The sequence below is a fragment of the Brachyhypopomus gauderio genome, chromosome 9 (genome assembly GCF_052324685.1).
Source record: "Brachyhypopomus gauderio isolate BG-103 chromosome 9, BGAUD_0.2, whole genome shotgun sequence".
NCBI lineage: Eukaryota > Metazoa > Chordata > Actinopteri > Gymnotiformes > Hypopomidae > Brachyhypopomus > Brachyhypopomus gauderio.
In genome coordinates this window covers 14,207,659-14,226,484 of record NC_135219.1, presented here as the reverse complement: position 1 = coordinate 14,226,484, position 18,826 = coordinate 14,207,659, and the positions used below count along the sequence as shown (strand labels likewise).

The window sequence follows — 18,826 nt, the reverse complement described above, 5'->3', positions numbered from 1 at the left end:
TACATGAAGTGTTGGTCAGGGCAACAGTCATGACAAGACTAGTCTACTAGGAAGATCATGTGAAGTCACAAACATCAACACAGACTAGCCTCAATCCTTTAAGCACGTTGCAGCGTGGCAGCAGAAGACGAGGCCTGGGACAGAGACAGACCGCACGCAGACCGCATGCTCGGAACAGAGCATGCAGGTCTGCTCCGCTTCCTGTGCTGGAGCACGCCAATGAGAAGTACAGCTGAGAGACCAGACAGTTCTGAGCAGGTTTTTGATAGAACCCTCCTCTGAACACACACACACACACACACACACACACACACACACACACTACATACACATCCATCACGTTCTACAGTCATTACTACTGGATATTCCCCTTTAAAAGTACTGTGCGCTGCACTTTCAAATTAAAAGCACACAATTTCTGCCAATGAGCATAAAAATAAAAAAAACACCAAATAAGGTGCCCCCCCCCCCCCCATTTGTAATGGGAGGAAAACTAAAAACAAACCCATATGCAAGGACACAGGAGGTGGAGCCTGTTTGATTCCTGACCAGTAAAGCAGAAAGATATTCCATTCTGCCAGGTAACGTGCACAAGGAGACCACATCCCAGTGTTTGATGACCAAATTCTGCAGCACCCAAATGTTTACAGCTTGTGGAAAGGTTCAGAAGCACATTACAACCTCTCCACTGAGCTACTAAGGAGAACACGACAACAGTCTCAGTGAAGACATGAGCTACAGGTCCCTGTGGCAAGCTCATCCCTCATAAAAATAAAAAACATTTATGGAGAAAGTGTGTTTTAAAGCAATCTTCAACCCAGCCAGCCGGGGGGGAGAACACCGCTGATCACCAGCAAGCATCTTAAAGCCCATGTCGTACGGGCACGTTTCCCCACCAAATTACGCAACACTCCAGCGGCAACGAACATGCAGCGAGCCAGATCTCCACTTTCAAATATGCAACAGATAGCTTTGATCACGCTGCCCTGCGCACGCGTGCACACAAACACGGGCGGCCCGGCGGAGACCCTTCGCGCCTACGTACCGGTGGACTTCCATTTTCGAGGATGCGGCGCATCTTTCCTTTAGGATGAAGCAGTGCGTAGCAGACTGGAGCTGCATCGCTCCCCCCTCCCCTCCCCCCGGTTACCCCCGGCGACTCCTCGGCGACGCTGCGGACTGGATCGCGATCACGCCGGCCCGTTCATCGCCCTCGCCCGCTGCCAGCACGGCGGCGAGTTGTTATTTGGAGACGCGCGAGTCAGAGGCGCCCCTGCACACCGCTCCCGCACACGGTCCCACTTCTCACAGTGCTGGCTGGTAACCTGGCAACAGGCATTTGAGCGCTCCCCGTCGTTAAGGAAGATCGCGCGTAGGGAAGATGAAATCGTTATGCTGCTTTATTACTGCTGAACTGCTGAAGTATTTTGTTTTGTTTTTTTTTTTTTATTCCTCCTTGCTGCTCTTGGTCGCTCTCCCCAATTCTCTACCTCTTCCTCCCTCCTCCTCCTCCTCCTCCCTATCTGCTGCTTGCCCACCCCCTCTCTCCCCACTCTCTTCCGCTGCTCGGTCGAATGGTGAATTATCTTTACTGGCTGAGCTCTCTCTCGGATTCGCTGTAGGCTGAGCCAGGCACTCTGTGAGGAGCGTTTCCCAGATGGTCTGCTGCGTCTAAAGGAGAAAGCACATGCACTGGAATTGGTGGCACCTGCTAGAATAAGCTGAACATGCGGTCTTCATTAGTCCGCTTAGATTATGGAGAAATGTCATTCTTGCAGTGCAATTCAGATCCACACAAGCATTAATAAAACAAACATTCAGACGATTACCCCAATATACAGAATACACACCAACAAACATACAAGGAACAGACAAACTCTGCTCTGGAAACGTGGCTTCGGAGGAGCTGCAGAGCGCTCCGAATGTGACCAGTGTGATCCAACCCAGGTCCACGGTGTGCCTGGGTGGCAGAGAGCAGCTTGTCCAGTGTGAGGTCCCAGTGTGAACTGTTGGATCTCAGCAGACAGGATCGAGTGCAAACCGCCTTCAGGCAGAGCTCAACCTGACGTTCCGTCATGGAAAGCTGTTGATCTGAAAGTGTCCGGACTGTCGAGGGCACCGTTAGTAACCCAGGAGCTTTGCAATGTGGCAAAGTTTATAGGTCTCAGTTTAGAGTCTGCGAGAGATTCACTCCATGTGCAGACCAGACTGGGACCACAATCACCACACCAACGTTAACCATCAAGCATCAAGAGGAGCGAGCAGAGTGCAATCACAAAGGCTTCACAGCTTTTTGGAGCTGTAAAATTACACGCAAAGCAATCAGGGAGACGGAACATAAGCCAGACGCCTCCAGCAGCACCAGTCTTCTGAAGACCACCTATTCCTTCTGAAGGCCACCTGCTCCTGCTACATTGGGCACCAACATGAAAGACCTGGAACTCTTCAGCAACACACATGGTGCTCTGCTCTGATCCTGGAGGTGGTGGACGTGCTGGTGGTGGTGCATCGTGCGGCTATCTCAGGCTCCTGGTCACTGTGGTGTCGTTTAGAGTAGAGCAGCCTTGCTTAGGAGCTGAGGCCAATATGGATGGATACATCACTTCAGAAATGAGGAAGAGAAAGAATCTTTGAGGATTATAAAGTCAGAATGAGAATCGACTTGCGTCTTGGAACTGAAGGAAACTCTGTGCGGCGGCATAATGAACTTGGAGTAAATGTTCTCTCGTGAACTTTTGTGTTGGGTATCGCGTGTGTTGATGGCAGTGTTGAATCACATACCTGGGCCTGAAACCAAGAACCTGCCTGCCTGTCTCTTCAACCATGAAGCTAACTGCCATCCTGCTGTCAGACACCATGTGTGCTAGAATCTCCTCCACAGATCATCTCAACCGCCCCACAATGCCCTGCCATATCCTGAGGCATGTGATTGGATAGACAGACAGACACATCTCATGGCTGAATTCAAGTTCCACACAGGATGCTCAAACCATGTCAGTGTATTATGAAATCATCACTCTAAATGAACTTGCATATTTTGTAAATGCAAGAATCACCATATACACAGATTGTATCCACCCGACCCCGCCATCCCCTGTTGTGGTTATTAACTAAACTCACATTTAAGCTCCATTTAGCTATAGCAATGACATCAGCTAACCTGGCATGGATAAATTCTCATTTCGCTACACTTCAGACAGAATCAATATCCCTCTCCAAGACGATTCTTCAAGGAAGGACATGAAGATGATGGTTCTTCAGTCTGTGGTTCCTCCTTTAAATGAAGCAGCCAACAAAATGGTGGTCTGGCCTCAATGACTTTACTGCTGAACCTCAGTAGTCAGCACTCAAAGTGCATTATGGGGGTGCAACGCCAGCCGACAACAACAAAACAGCTGACAAAAAAAAAAAAAAACACACACACACAAGGCGGTGGAATGAAAAACACCATCCCTCAACTGCAAGAGGAGGACAGAAGAACTGCTGGGATATGGAGCGACAGAACGACGGAGCGATAGAGCGTCCCGTTAGTCACCAAACTTGAAGGCTTCAGAATCAGCAAGAACAAGTGGTCTGGAGAACAGTGATCCTGCACCATAACACACACAACGGGTCCACATGCCAATCTCCCATTTACACGACTCCCGAAATCACCAAGTCTAGTCTGAACCAAATCAGGATAGTAAATCACAACAGGTGCCCAGGGGTTAATGTGACCGTTTTACCTGGATATCTGACGCAGCAGAATAGGAGAGCGGGCTAGTGTAGTACTGACAGAAGCAGACAGGAGAAAGGGAGAGAGAGACTGTGAAACCAACTCCAGGCGGATTAATAGTCCAGAACACTGGGCTCACTGTGTTAGTGGATGGCTGCCACATGGAACAGATGAACTCGTTCTGTGAGGAATATTTACAGCTCTCCCTGCAGTACGGTGCACTTTAACCACGACAGGACCAGATGAAGTTCAAACTGCAGTACAGGTCAAAGGTGTTTTACAAGATAAAAGTACTTACGTGCATATGAAAAAATATCACAATATACAAAACATAAGGAATATTCAAAGCTATGTTCTCAACATTAGAAAATTGTGTGGTTACAGTAGTTAATAGAAACTGGTTAAATTAGATTTAGTTAGAAAAATCACTTAAAGCCTCCTAATGATTAGGTCTTTATAACGAATGGTTAAATCGGCATTGTGAATGTCCTAACAGTATTCTGCAGGACGACATGAGAAGTTAGTAAAACTGAGTAATCCAATTAATGCCGGTCCGATCACAAACTTACTGCAATAGACCTGGGAACTGCTACACAGGTGTGTTGAACCCACTCCAATGTTGAGGGTTCTGAACAAAAACGCACTTTACTGCAAATATGGCAGGTCAAATACCTGTGGTGCAAACTGCACTGCAAGGCAAAATGCATCACATTAGGTGTCAAGTGAGTTGTAGAGCAAGTCATTATAAATACAAAAGCACATTACAAAAGAGGCCCTTCTGCCCATGCTAGGCCTACGACAAGGGCGTGCCTGTACACACACACACAGACAGAATATTGCAGTAAGGTACAAAAGGTACTCTTAAAATTGAAGACGTGGGACATTTTGGACCGATGTCCTTAGTCATACTGGCAAAGAGCTTCTAAAAATACATTTACATTTAATGTAAACAACAAACAGTATTATAGGGCCCGTTTAAGGCTGCGTTTAAGTCATGATGACATACAAAATTAATAAGTGCAAAAAGTGGTTACAGTAATGAAGACAGTCCTGTCTGCCTTACACCTGCTTATCTTCACACATGCAAAGGATTACGTTTCCATAAAACGCTTAAACCTTGCATGAAAGTGGTCATCTATTGGGATCTCAAAGCACTTGCATTTATGTCTCTGAAGTTCTCAAAGCTTGGCCTAAAATGTGTAATACATCAGCTGTCTTCTGCCTGTCTGTTTAATTACAACACTGTAAAAATGATATATTGCACAGGCCAAGAGAACCTGCCCTTGACTGGTTACAGCCCACAAATTTAGTTCAATGACACAAAAATAATTATCTCCATTATTAGTTCTTAAACAGCAATGAATATTTAAGCAAGAAACATGCATTTTTAAATACTCCGCAACAAAGAATTATCACAATAATGGTGTGCATATACATCAAAAGGGAAATTGTAGGACAATGTGCTTAAAGGGTCCTAATATCCAAACACATTCATCTTCATGAATAACCATGAACCTATACTGTGGAACATTAAATTCCATTTGTTGAGAAGCTAATCAGCATGCTAACGTCAACATGTGGGGCGGTGCGAGGCGGAGGTGCGACCTGCTCTTTTCCAGCACATCTCCATCCACTGCAAATTCCAGACAGCGTTCAGAAGCCATGGTTTAAGTAACATCAAAGTGTGAATTGAAAAGCAAACAGGCCGGGAGTGCTGGCTCTGGAAAAGGCTGGAAGCAGAAACGGATCAAGACCTGGTCCTGATGGATCACGGGCCAGTGGGTAAAGAGGACACTAATCGCATGAGCTTGCTGGCCGGCTAAATGGGGAAAGAGCACCCAGAGTTAGTGAGCAGATAAAGGATCAGGACAAAGGTTGAGAGAGTAAGAGCGAGAGAGAGAGAGAAAGATATGTAAATTAATCAGAGATAGTGCTGGACGTGCACTTTTCATATCTCCATGTTCCCACCAGACCATTTTATTAAACACTGACATCACTGCATTTGCACGGAAAAGAAAGGCCGAAATAAATAAATAGCGTCACAACGGAACCTGCGGTGCCAGCCGTCCTCGGGCTAAAGGACACGGATGAGCCTCAGAATCACAATCAGCCTCCATTCCCAAGGGCATCTACTCCTACTAAGTGCTGGTATTCATTTGCAGGACGGTGGGGAACCCTAATGCAGCAGTGATCTGAAACCTGCTCAGCAGTGATCTGACCCTACGCACAGTTGGCTGACAAACTGTAAGCAAGGACAAATAAACCACAAGAGCATTTAGACAACATTGATTAGTTTGACCTGGGGACAGTAAGTGAGTAGAGTCTAATGAGAACAAACTCTTTATTGGGCTCAGCCCAGGTTCCTACTTTACATAACCAATGAATGTAGCTTCTTACAAAACCACAAACACCAATCACAATGCTTGGTTTAGTCATAAACCAGTGAGCCATCTCCGGTGCAATCTGAACAGGCAGTGTAAATAGATTGGTAAAGCTAGCCCACTCACCAAAAGGAGAAACTGGTCGTTCAGCTATACTGGACCAAATCACCTTGTAGGTCATCACATGCATTAATACAGAGCACATGTTAACAATCTTGATTTCTCCACCTGAATGTGACTCCAAAAGAATCAAATTACACATTATTGTGAGCCACAGACTAGTGAAATGGCATTTTTACAACAAGAGGTTTAATTGAAATCACTCGATTAATAATAAAAAAAATGAATTAAAAGCCCATCAGAATATGGTTTTCTACAGATATGCCCACAGTTCCCCCGAGTAGGAGTGTCTTTAGGAGGAAGAACGTCTGAACTTCACGAGTGTGGTGTATCTCCACCGAGCTCTCCCTCTCCACGCACTTACACGTCACGCGTCATCGCTGTGTGTTCCAAACCTCCAGATGTGAGGGAACCGTCTGCTGCCCGTCCTCCTCCCGAGTGGATGTCCTCGGTGTCTCTGAGGCGTTCTGCAAGGTGGCCAACGGCACTTCGAGGGTCCTGGTCGAGTCTCCAAGCTTGGCCGGCAGAGTCCGCCCTTCAGGGCTAAATCTGCCTGCTTGCTCAGCCCCCTAAGGAATGTTGCCTCATCTCAGAATAACCCTGCTGACCAAACAGGCATCATGAGCTCACATTTGGGGACGGGGACGGGCTCTCCGAACCCCTCCGGCTGTCCCAGTGTCTCAACCATTTCCCAACTGCAGCAGGGAAGCAGACAGCAAGTTCAGCCACAGTCTGCCAGGCACCAAGACTACAGAGCAATGCTGAACTTTAAAAAAGTATGAATGACAAAACAACGAAGCTGGAACAGTAACAGGCGAATCATTACGAATCACTGCGATTCCTCACACTCATCCATCACACTATGCATAAAAGACATCACAGCAAAGGCTGAATTTTCACACTGTACAATACACAAATCATTCAGAAGCAGGACAGAATTTGTACAGCAATTCAGGTGTGCACTTTTACCAGTAACGCAGCCCAGAGAATTTGTAAAACCTGATTAAACAGAAAGTATAGGGCGTTCCGTTTCTAATGACCAGACATGGGTATTGGGGGAATTTCCAGACACTGTTCCGTGATTCTCTATAAATAACAGATAACAGTCTAGTCACCACAGTGCTCAAAGGTTTCGAGTGGAAGACGTGATCAAAAACCTCTGACCTCTGCCCCAGAACTGTAAGTTAACTTTGTATATATAGGCTGATGTAACTTAGCTGTGGGAGACAGAAACACAGAGAGGGATCTGGCTTGTCCTTCGCACTCTGGAGTCTATTCTGTGGTAACCATGGAGAGGATCGCTATGGTGAGAGCCTATCTTTCAAAGGGGCGAATTGTAGAGCGACAAAAGAGAAACGGCGACACTAAACAAAACCCGGAGCCAAGCGGAGAGCCCGTTAGAGGCCACGCCCTCAAACACTGCCCCACCCAATAGCTCCTCCCACTTCACCTTACATCCAAGGCTTTTGTTGGACATGTCTCTGTTTGCTTTTGATGGTGTCTCAGACTCTCCTCTGTGGAGACTCTCCTGGAGAGTCACGAGTCACGGACCTCTCAGCCTCGGTGCTGATCACAGGATGGGTTCAGCCCAAAGCCCCACGATGGCACAGGACCACTGTCCCCTCACTTCTGATCTGGACCGCTGTAAAACTGAGCAGACTGCTACAGTGAAAGGCCTTAGCCAAGCAGCTAGCAGCCACTTGTCATTGGAGGAATAGAGCCCTCGGTTCGCTAGTCTTTACACCAATGAGACACATCACAATCTAAACACCAAAGACTAGCAGTGTCTGGCTGAAGAAGGGGAGGAAAAAGAAAGGAAAAAAAAAGCAGACGTTTGCAGCTGCAGGAAGCATTTGTTTGTTAGCGGTGCTCTGTTGCTACAACAGTCTAAGCACTGGGACATGTAGTTGGAGTTAGATGTGCTTTTTAATGCAGCAAAACCAGTGTGGTTCTACCAGGCAGTTCAAACTTTTGCTAATGTATTCAAGTCCAGCCCATTCCAAAACCAGCACTCAGCTTAAATCATACAACCCTCCTGCCAGTACACCCAACCTAGAAAAACAGCAACTCAAAAGTTCAGGTCTTAGCAGGCTGGATTCTCTTCATGGTTCATCTAAAACTGGCTGTGAAGTCTTTATTTTGACATGCAATTGCATGCACTGTCCAGTGGTATTTTTAAACAATCTGCAAAACTTATCAACACTAAAGCGCAGACCTGTTGGCTGTGGGGATGCAGGCGTCTGTAAACAGGCCGACCTTTTGACAGTGGACCTTCCTCTCAGCACCACACTCACGTTCAGTAGGCTTTGTGCCTGTGGAATATCAAAGGCGAGCACAGTCCCACAAAGGTCGCAGGGGTCAAAGTGAATTATCTGGACATCATGTTGTTCTTAACATTCCGAACATAAAAATTTAATGATATAAAACCAGGGCTAGAAAACTCCTTTTGGTTGTCCATCAAAAGGAAGACATGGGACACTATGGGACCAGGGGTGTCCTGCTTCGGGAAACAGGATTTTGGGGTTTTGGATTCTTGCACTCAGGGATTCTGAGGCACTTCAGAAAGCCAGGACTGATTCAGAGTCAGGCGACACACCGGCGTCCGAGTCTCCAGGGACGAAATAGCAGATTCCGACAGTGAGGATTCTCCCATCCACAAGTGCAGAGGCTGCAACCCCAAAAGCTTTTATAAAATGCTGAGAAGTAAAAGATGGAGACTTGTGTGGGGAGAAGAGCCAAGAGGACCATATTACAACAGCATTATAAACCAAAAGAACAACCCAGCAAGGGCTGGTTCGCAGAATAAGGCCGGGATGAGTGTTGCAGGCCACTTTCAGTGGAAAGCGCATGCATTTATATACACACAATCGTCCTGACAAGACCTGACAAACAGCACCGACAGGTCAGACTGTACACTTCATGTTTGTGTGTGAGTGGTTAGAGCAAGTCAAGGGTTTAGGCCCAGTGTCTGCTATGTAAGAGGAAACATCAGATAGTCCAAACAAAGCTTAAACTTGCATATCTGGGGGGGAAAGGGAAATCATGTCACTATCTTTAGATCAATAAGCCATCATGAGCAGATAGATGACCCCTGCATAAATCTGCCAACCTCACACAGCAGAGATGAAACAATTTGTGTTTTTGTATCTTGGCCTGTTGCCTGAACAGTCACAAACAGGCATCCTCGTGCCATAAGAGCCATTATTCTGGAGGTCAGTGTTGAATAGTTAGTCAGTGCCAGCTGAGGAACATTAATACACTCCCCCATCACATTTCTCTTGTTTTCTCACAGAGAGCCCTTGGACTATACATCCCATCCAAAATAATAATAATAATAATAATAATAATAATAATAATAATAATAATAGGCAAACAAAAATGGAAAAGGAACGAGTTACGTTCAGACTTCACCGTGAAGGAAGAGCGACATGAAAGATAAACAGGAGTGTTTACCACAGACGCTGTAGGTTTTACTCACCCACTTCCATCAAAGTCTCTGCTTCTTCCTGAGGTAATTCAGTCCACATGGACGTGAAACACTTCGGCACCAAAAATGGCAATTGCTGTGTGATGAGTCATGTTCCCTACCACGCGGCCTTAACCCCTTACTTCATCCTTACCCTCCTGAGCCTATCTAAGTAACTTGGCACAAATACAGACCCCCCCCCTCCACTAGAATGGGTGCATGTTCACATTCCATTCAGGGCTATAAAGTCCTGTGGAGAAACTCGGACTGCCACAATGGTGAATCTCCACTACTGGCTCGCAGTGGAGGTGACTGGGCCCCATCAGGGCGTTCTGTCCACCATTACAGATGATCAGCAGTGAAGCTCGATGTCCAAGATGCAGAAAACACAAAGTGCTGTACAACACCCGTCAGACTCACCGACATGAGGGAGAACATGAGAAAGTCAGGCCATCACTCACTAGCTGCCCGTGTGTCACTCCTTCCGTAATAAAGACCATCAAAAGATCCAACGGTTTGAATTATGACACACTGCCACACACTGGATCACACAGGAATGTCTGTGAGACTGTTCCTGGTGGTTTAGATCATGAAGCAGCTGACCACTGGCAGACAATGCAGGGCCTTCAACTCACTCATCCACCTCCACCATTAGCTGTGTGCGTGTGGGGTTTTAAAGCGGCTGGCCGAGACTGGGCCCTCAGTTATGAAGCGCTGGCCAGGGGAGTTCGTGCAACTTCGGCCCCGCCGTGTGCCAAAGGCCATTTGGGAGAGGGCCCATTCCACTCTGCCCAATAAACCACACTCTTGCCACAGTGCAGTCTTGCCATGAGTCATTACCATACAATCCAAGAGCTTCCCACATGGGGCCAGTAAGCACTCTTCTGTTCATTTGCCATTCCCCACAGTTCATTTACTAGAGGGATCTACAGAACGGCGAGACCTTTCCCCAAGCGAATTCCGAGCCTGTGGTACCACCATGCCTGGGCACTCTGCAACCGTGCTGTAGATACTATGTTCCTCATTCTGTGCTCCTCAACACTCTTCCACAAGACCCTCTACTTCCTGGAGTCAGCCAGAGACATTTTGCGTGACTGGGCAGTTACATACCGATCAATCTGGAGGCCTTCAAACAAGGAGACTCAGGGGTTAAACCCAGGCCCACCAAAGTTCTGATTTAGCATTTGATCTCAAACGAGTGCTTGGGTTTGGGAGCTGCTGAGGCCATGTAGAGGATCGTGGCCATACAGGTGCCTCCTCTCCACGTAGCTGTGGACTTTGTTTTGATTTAGGGCTGCACGATGAATCGTATTTTTATCGTTATCGCGATGTGAAGTTTCACGATAAACACATCGAAAGAGCCACGATAACTCCTTGAATAACAGCAAACTCAAATTGCATTATCCCCGTCCAGCAATAGAGGGAGCTATTCGCGCTGCAGACTATGATCACGTGACGTAAGTAGGCAAGAGGCAGAGTGAGGTGAACACGCTCATCAGACACACGATTTGGTTTAAGCCTGGTTTACACTTGATGCAGCGCGAGGGTCCGCAAGGCGAAAATAACGTAATCACGGTGGCTTCGCCCGTGCGCGATAGTCTCGCGCGCTGTCGATTCACGAGGTCGTGCACCTGTCGAATTTTGTAAGTTCTCGCGCGCCACGTCTCAGCGCAATGAGAACAGTCATGTTTACCGGGTTCATACACCTATACAAGGTGGAATTAAAGCACTTGTACGTCACTTTCAAGGTCCATTTCAATAATTCCCAGCTCGTTAAACTTAATTGAGTTAAATATTTATACATATACTGTACTCTAAATGATTCGAAATAATTCGCTTTTTTTTATCACATTATTTAATGGTTGTTTATTTTCAAAACGCCCAATCTTAACGTCTTCACGTTCTTTCATGTTTCGTCCTGGAATTACAAGAGGCTCGTATTTGTTAATGTAATTACAAGAGAACTGTTCAGTCAGACAGATATTTGTTGTGAAACGAAGTAGTTACAATTTCAAGTACTTTAGCCTAAATTCCAGCACTTTTCAAACCTGATACACAAAGCAACATTAAAATTGGTCATGTAAATGTTCATTCCCCTGTATTTGAGGGGTGTTTTTTCTATACTACTAGGCCTACATATCGTTTCGGACAACACTGCAAAGAATGTGACACGGCAAGATTAAACGCTTCCGTCGTTCGCGGAGGTTTACGCGAGGTGTGCGGAGTCGCGCTACGGTCACTCGTGAAAGTATAAACCTAGATTGAATCTATTGTTGAATAAACCTGCAAAATATTTGGAATTATTCTGGATTCATTACACAGTAAAAAAAAAAACTAATTAATGTGCTGCTGTTCAGAGAGACACTACATCTCTGTATTTTAATCTTAATTTATCGTGGTTCACATCGATATCGGGATATCCAACAATGTTATCGCACATTGTAATTTTAGTCCATATCGTGCACCCCTATTTTGATTCCAAGACTACTCTGGCCATGGTCACCATTTTAACCTACATTTTCTATTAGAAGGACACCAATAACCACACTAGCATGTCTGAGGTATGAGAAGTTGGAGTGTCAACATGTGGACACAGCATCCCTGTAAGGGTAGGGACGCACCACACAGACCCTGAAGAATTAATGGCAACTGCAAGTGGCCGATGAAACCTCAACCTTCTGTCGGCTCAAATCATTTGAATGTAATTACACCTGAACACACCAGACAGACAGCGGCTGATCAAGGACACACTTCTGCACCTGCGCAAAGGAAAACAGCAAAGAGGTAAAAACACTGCTGGTGAAGGTGCAGGCGTCTTGTAATGAGTGTGTAGGATTTTGAGCGACTCCCACAGCTTCTGGGGCTTCTTCCATGACGCTGCTAATGAGACACACTGGTAATGTCAAATGTTCCTCCTGTCTCTAGACAGTTAGCATATAAAATGCACTTTTGGTGTAGCAAATTTTGCACACTGCCTTAGCAGATTAATCCACAAAAATCACTTATGCAGTTCACATCTGCATTGTCTCATTTCGAGTAAAAATGTTCAACCGGACAACTTCACGGTTCCTTCAAAAGTCAGAGGAACACACACCACACTGACTACAGGGGACACCAGCTTCTCCAAACCACTGGACGATTGAGATCGGTGACTCCAGATTCTGCTCTCCACAGTCAAGACATTTACAGCATTCAAGTAACATTTACAGCAGTGAGCAGATACTCTAATGATACTTCGGATGCGCTTCCGAGGAACTGAATCCATGACCTTAGGAACTGAACTCATGACCTTGGTGTTGCAAGCATCTTGCTCCCCCTGCTCTACTAGGAGAGCTGCTGGATCATCCTACACTCCATCTAGGATTAGCAAGCACACACCCTGAATGATTCAATTACTGATTATTTACGTGGCATGTCACTAATGAACTATATTTCCTGCACCTCTGAGCCCTTCAGCGTGTCTGGAGGAGTCACACAGCGTGGAGTTTCTCCCAAGCATCGCCAGCACCTCCTTTTCTTACACTCATTCCTCTCTATTAATTAAGCGCAGCTCTGAGCTGGGGGTACAACTGCTCTTTTGTGAGGCACCGCTGATCCTTGAGGACAGTGAAAGAAATTTAAAAGAGAGACAGAGAGAGAGAGAGGAGGGTGGGGGAGGGCAGGGCGAGAGAGAGAAGGGAGATTTTAAGCATGCAGCCCAGATTGGCAGTAGGCCAGGGAGCTACCCCAGAGGCCCTTCAGCACATGGCCAGGGGGGGGAGAATGAGAAGAGAGGGGAGGCAGAGGAAAAGGGAGAGGAACTCTCTTAGCATTCGGCAGGCACAGCGTTGTCAGCTAGAGGCGCGGGGCTGTCGGTGCGTTTAGTATGCAGTCGCCAAGCAGAAAGCAGGGAAGGAACTGCAGTGACCTTCCCACAGTCCCCAAGGGTCAGAGGTAAATATCTCCCACCAAAAACGCAACGCTTTACAGGCACAAACGGCGTGGAATATTCACAAGTGAGCAGCAATCTGGCATTAACAAGCCTGAACTACAGCAGGCCCTTTTGCTTCTGACAGGAGTGTGAAAAGGCCATTAGCACGAGCGGAGTGTGACAGGTGTGTGTCGGAGTCACAGGCAGCGCCAGGACGGGTGGCAGACGGACCCGCACGGCTGCTGTTGCTGCTCAGTTGTTTGTCCGCTGGCTGCCGTGTGTGTGTCCAAGCAAGACAACAAGGACACCTGAAAGTGTCGTGTCCTTTTGTCCCGCAAAGTTCAGACGCAAGAGGAAAACGAGTTGAAGAAGAAACCACTGGGTCACGGGTTAATTCTAGTCTCTAGAATAACGCAACCGTTCCACTACTGATCCATCATATCCACCAGCAGGACAGTCACACTGGGTGTCACTACTACATATTCTATTAAATGATTAGAGAGTTTATCGTCTACAAACCTGATCACGTTTCTGAGTGCAACCCAAATGAAGAGCTGAAAGTTTTGTGCTAGCAATAAGGTGACGTAGCAGAGAGGGTTCCTACAAGAGCGGGAGAGGCGGAGCAGAGCAGCTGTTGGCCTTACACAGAGGGGACGACACGAGCACCACCTGTTCGAGACCCCCACTGCAGAAGGGAGCGCGAAAGAGGAGCGGGCGGAGGAGTGCAGGCAACAGGAGAACACGAGGGAGAGCAGAGAGACAGAGGAGACGCGGAGACGAGGACAAGCAGACGAGTGAGACAACGCGAGGAGATCCAAATCAAAGGAGGCTGTGCTGAAGCTGTTCAGAGTTTATTTACTACCACCGATCCATGCCGCGTCGGACCACTGGTGGCCGGTGAGGGAGGAGACCTCCACAGCACCGAGGGCCGAACCACGTCAACGGGTGGTGGAGCAGTGTAGTACACATGACGTCCGTGTCCTATCGCATGGCTTCTGCTTCCTCACATGACCACACGAGGTCAAACGAGCCTCGTCACACGGACATCACGGACTGCAAACAGGCACAGATGACTCTTGTGCATATATATCTTGTGCCATCCCTGTTTACCTGTTTAACATAATCAGCCCCAATGTCATGAAAGTAGACACTTCAATGCAGAGAAATCAATAAAAAGTTAGAAATGGCCAAGCTGTTACTGGAAAGTGAGTAACAATTTTTTTGCTTAAAGACATTCGCAGCAAATAAAAATATTTGGGTAAATTTTGGAGATCAAATGAACTTGCTCCTACATACTATGCTACTGAAATACTGATAGAGCTCAGACAAATTACCATGGGCTTCAGGGCATCACAATCAATCGCCATCATTATCAATAATGCAAGTTAGGCTACATCACTACACAGCTTGCCTTTCGCCTGCATGGAGTCAGGCTGCACAGCTACAAGACCGTCAGTCAATTTCAAAGCTTTTAGCATTCTGCAAAGGCCAGCAAGAATGACCATTGAATTCCTTTACCAACTTTTCATTTGCAGATAAAATTACAACACAGTGGGTTTATTGGCCTGGTTCTCGATGCAGTGCTGGCGGGGGCGGAGGGGATGTTGGGGTCAGGTGGAAGTGCACTGCTTGCTTCCCTTTACAATCACTTCACCACATTCATCATCATAATACAGCCATTCAAATTAAGGCACAGCAGTAACCTAATAAACAACAGCCCAAGAGATTATTTTAAAATGGTATGAAACAGAAATGCTGAGAGGAAGAAAATTAATAATAATAATTATTATTATTATTAGGGACGGCAGGGACGTGTCATACAGGTATTTAGTAAATCAAAAGGAGATCGTTCGTTACGTGACGTACTACGGAACGTTTACGTCAAGCGTCTGTTAGGATATTCGCACATCTGATTAACGCTACGATGAAGTAAAACAGCATCAGGTGCATATAATGAACCCTCTTCCACGGCAGCTGACTACACGGCACCTTTCGCAGCTGGTCCTGGGTTTGGTTCTGGAAAAATCAGACCAGGTGTTGCCCATTAGGCACCATGTACAATGTTTCAGCCAAGCAGTGGAACAGGCCTGGCGATCAAAAACTGGTTAACAACCAGCATTCCCGAAAGACCATTCGAGAAATTCCAAGCTGACCAGGGCCATGATGGCCTTGGAGAGCATTACAAAATAAACGCAGCACATCAGCCTGTGCCGTCGGCAGACGGCCGACACATCTTTGACGTGTCCTCTCGTACTAGTGAGGCAGCTGTGGCTCCGAGCAGGAGCTCAACCAGCTGCCCAGTTGAGCTGGATTAGGTGCCTGTTCTGTTAGCACACGCTGGGATAACACTAAACCACCAGCAAAGCGCACAGGATCATGGGAAGCCTTTCACCAGTGAAAGATGAAGTTGGGGAAAGACTGGGGGCTTTAAACCAAATTCAGTCCAAGGCAGACGAGCTATAGGCTTGAGTGAAACTGGCTGAAGTTTTTCAGTAAGGTGCTATGGCTGTGGTGCCCACCGTGGGCATCTCTGTTGGCACCATCACACACACACTCGCTCCAAGCCTTCCTGGTGGACTCTCACAGGCCCCTCCCACTAGTGCTGGTAAATGTGGCCTTTGGAGCTCAGCTTTGCCACTCCTACGATTCAGTTCCTCTGCCACACAAGGCCTGAATCGCTGCAAAGTGGCCACAATGCCGATATTCTTCTCAGCCTGGAAAGGTTTTGGAGCTGGTGTCAAACGATCCACTTTCAGGGTCCAGCTCCATTGTTGCACAGACAAAAGGGAGGAGCTGATTCACAACCCTTCATTCCTCAGGCCTCTGGGGCATCTCGGAGAACGGCCACTGCCTTACCAACTTCAAAAGATTTAACAGAGCTGGAGTTTAAGGCATACTTCTAGTTTGCATTAGCAAACAACAGAATTTCAATTCCTTTTTTAAATGTTTTCACCACGGCAACCTCCCGAATAAAGACAATGTGATGTCGTCTTTAAGGCATCATCCTCGAAAACAAACTATAGATTGGATAGCTGTATTTAGCACGTCACAAGACTTTTGTATCAGCCCTTCTCGTTTTTAAGAGATTTGCTTCCCTGTTAAAGCATCAAGTTTGCAAACTCCTCTAAACCCATGAAACCTCTCAGATGTGATCATAAAGGGGGCTTTGGGAGCACTGGATGTAAAACACTGGCATAATTAGCCATCACCCCCATGTTAGAGTGGGATCTCACAGCCACACACTTCTCACCAGCTCTGCAGCCCCTGGTACCAAGAGCCCAGTATCGTACAGTCCCTAGACATGGAGGAGACACTCCTACAGCCCCTGGGCATGGAGGATAGGCAGTAAAACATCAACACCATGCCCACCATGGCCAGCACAAACAGGTCAGCTTCAGCAAGGGGCCATTGATGACCAGGCCAGGAGGTCAACCTCCTGGTGGCTTCACCCTAATGTGACGAGACGCCCACAGACTGCTGTGCAGCTCCATGGCCGGTCCACTAGGAACAATGTCGATTGAGGAGAACGGTGCGGGTGGGTCAGAAGGATCTGCTAGCTCTCTTCAGACATGTTTTATGAAAAGATGGAGGCATCAGAGGTTCAGTCACAGAATAGCGACTCCTTGTTTTTCATGTATGGAGTTAAATCCAGGGTGAGGGAGAAGGCAGCCGAGCCTCTTTCAGAACGGCCCTGCAGGGTTACATGTACCGAAGGCTTAAGGGATGCTGGCCTTGTGATGGCAAAAAGAAGCCATGAATGAGCAAAGGTAACCTGTTTCAGCCCCGCCCCCCTCAGCACCACCCACTCTTATCATAGGTCTTATTGTCCTGCCCATCAATCCCCCTCAGAGCTGCTTGACCAATCAGTCGTGAGTAAAGATACATGTATCTTTCCGGGTTAAACAGAGAGGAAGGACAGATACACTGAGGAGACGTGGCTTAGCTGTGTACACTGGACAGCCATAACAAGTGTGTTTAGCTCAAACATTTCTCAGGTAAACAACAACAACAACTTTTATAACCCTTTTCTCATACTGACCCAAGTATTATTAAAGGGGAGAGGAGGGAAAAAAAACATCTGTTACCAGACGGAAAATTATGTTGAGGAAAGAAAAAAAGACATATTTCTGTTTTCAAGAAGGACAGTGAAGGGCAAAGATGGAGAGAAGGGCAGGGACGGAGAGAAAGGTAGAGATGGAGAGGTTGTGTTCCATGTGTCCATCCGAGTGTAGTGATGAAGAGAAGAGCAGACTCAGAGGACCCAGTGGATGGGGAGGGCAGTGAGGGTGCAGAAGTTCATCTAAATAAGGGGGTGCGAGACCGTGCAGAGATGTGTGCGTGAGCAGGAGTTTAAACTGAACACATAGCAGGACAGGCAGCCAGAGTAACTCATGCAGACTTGGAGCGATGTGGGCAGATTTTCTAGCATGTAAGAATTCTGGCAGTTGAATGTTGGACATACTGCAGTGAGTGGATGGTTTTGTTTGGGATGCCAATTAGGAGAGAGTTGCAGTAATCACCATGGGACGTGATGATGGCACGAGCCAGAGTTTCAGCGTCATGTCTGGTGAGCAAGTGCCCAAGTCTAGCAGAACCGCAGAGGTGGAAGAAGGCATTTATAACCAGTGACTTGATATGAGGTTCAATGGACTGTGAGGCTCCGAACTACCAATGAGGGTGTGACCACAGGACAAGTGAGAACCGTAACACAAAGAGCCACTCCAAATCACTAGTGAGTTCACAGACAGATTAACACTGGTGGTTATGCTGGGTTTAAACGTACCAGCAAAATGCAGATCTTTCAAGCCAATGGAAAAAAATATGCTTTGTGAAAAATATTTACAATAAGGGCCTACGCAAACAGCATGTTAGCATTAAACACTGAACAGGCAAACTTTAGACGCACCATTTCATGGACAATTTAGGAACAAGGTGAAAACCACCACCCTACCATCTCTGGGAGTTGATTTTATTACATTTTCCTACTTTCAGAATGTTTTCTTCATGCATACCAGTTCAAAATGAAGGTTTGAAGAGCTTGCCAGTAAACAGGTGTCTCCAGTAAACACTCCAGCAGTACAGGCCATGTGCGCAAGATGGTGGTGGAGACTTGGTCCAAGCAAAAGCATATGGCAGCTTAAGCTCGTGGCCACTGAGAGACCTGCGATACGTTAGCACCAAGGCACCAGGGCTCAGGAGCAGCAGGGCTGAAGAACATTTGGGGGGGGGTGCAG

General features: G+C 46.9%; 1 protein-coding gene across 6 annotated transcripts in view; it reads right to left on the bottom strand.

The window, feature by feature from the left end:
* enah (ENAH actin regulator) overlaps positions 1-18,826 on the bottom strand; it is a 72,869-nt gene that overhangs the window by 47,989 nt on the left and 6,054 nt on the right. For 2 of the 6 annotated variants that reach the window (XM_077017417.1, XM_077017419.1), the window contains exon 1: positions 1,046-1,145. The exons of 1 other annotated variant lie outside the window; for it this stretch is intronic. In XM_077017417.1, coding sequence (XP_076873532.1) covers positions 1,046-1,122 — 77 coding nt within the window. In that variant the 5' untranslated portion in view covers positions 1,123-1,145. Of the gene's footprint in view, positions 1-1,045; positions 1,146-6,580; positions 6,752-18,826 lie in introns of those variants that run through there. 3 more of the 6 variants (XM_077017423.1, XM_077017424.1, XM_077017420.1) reach the window with 2 other exon arrangements.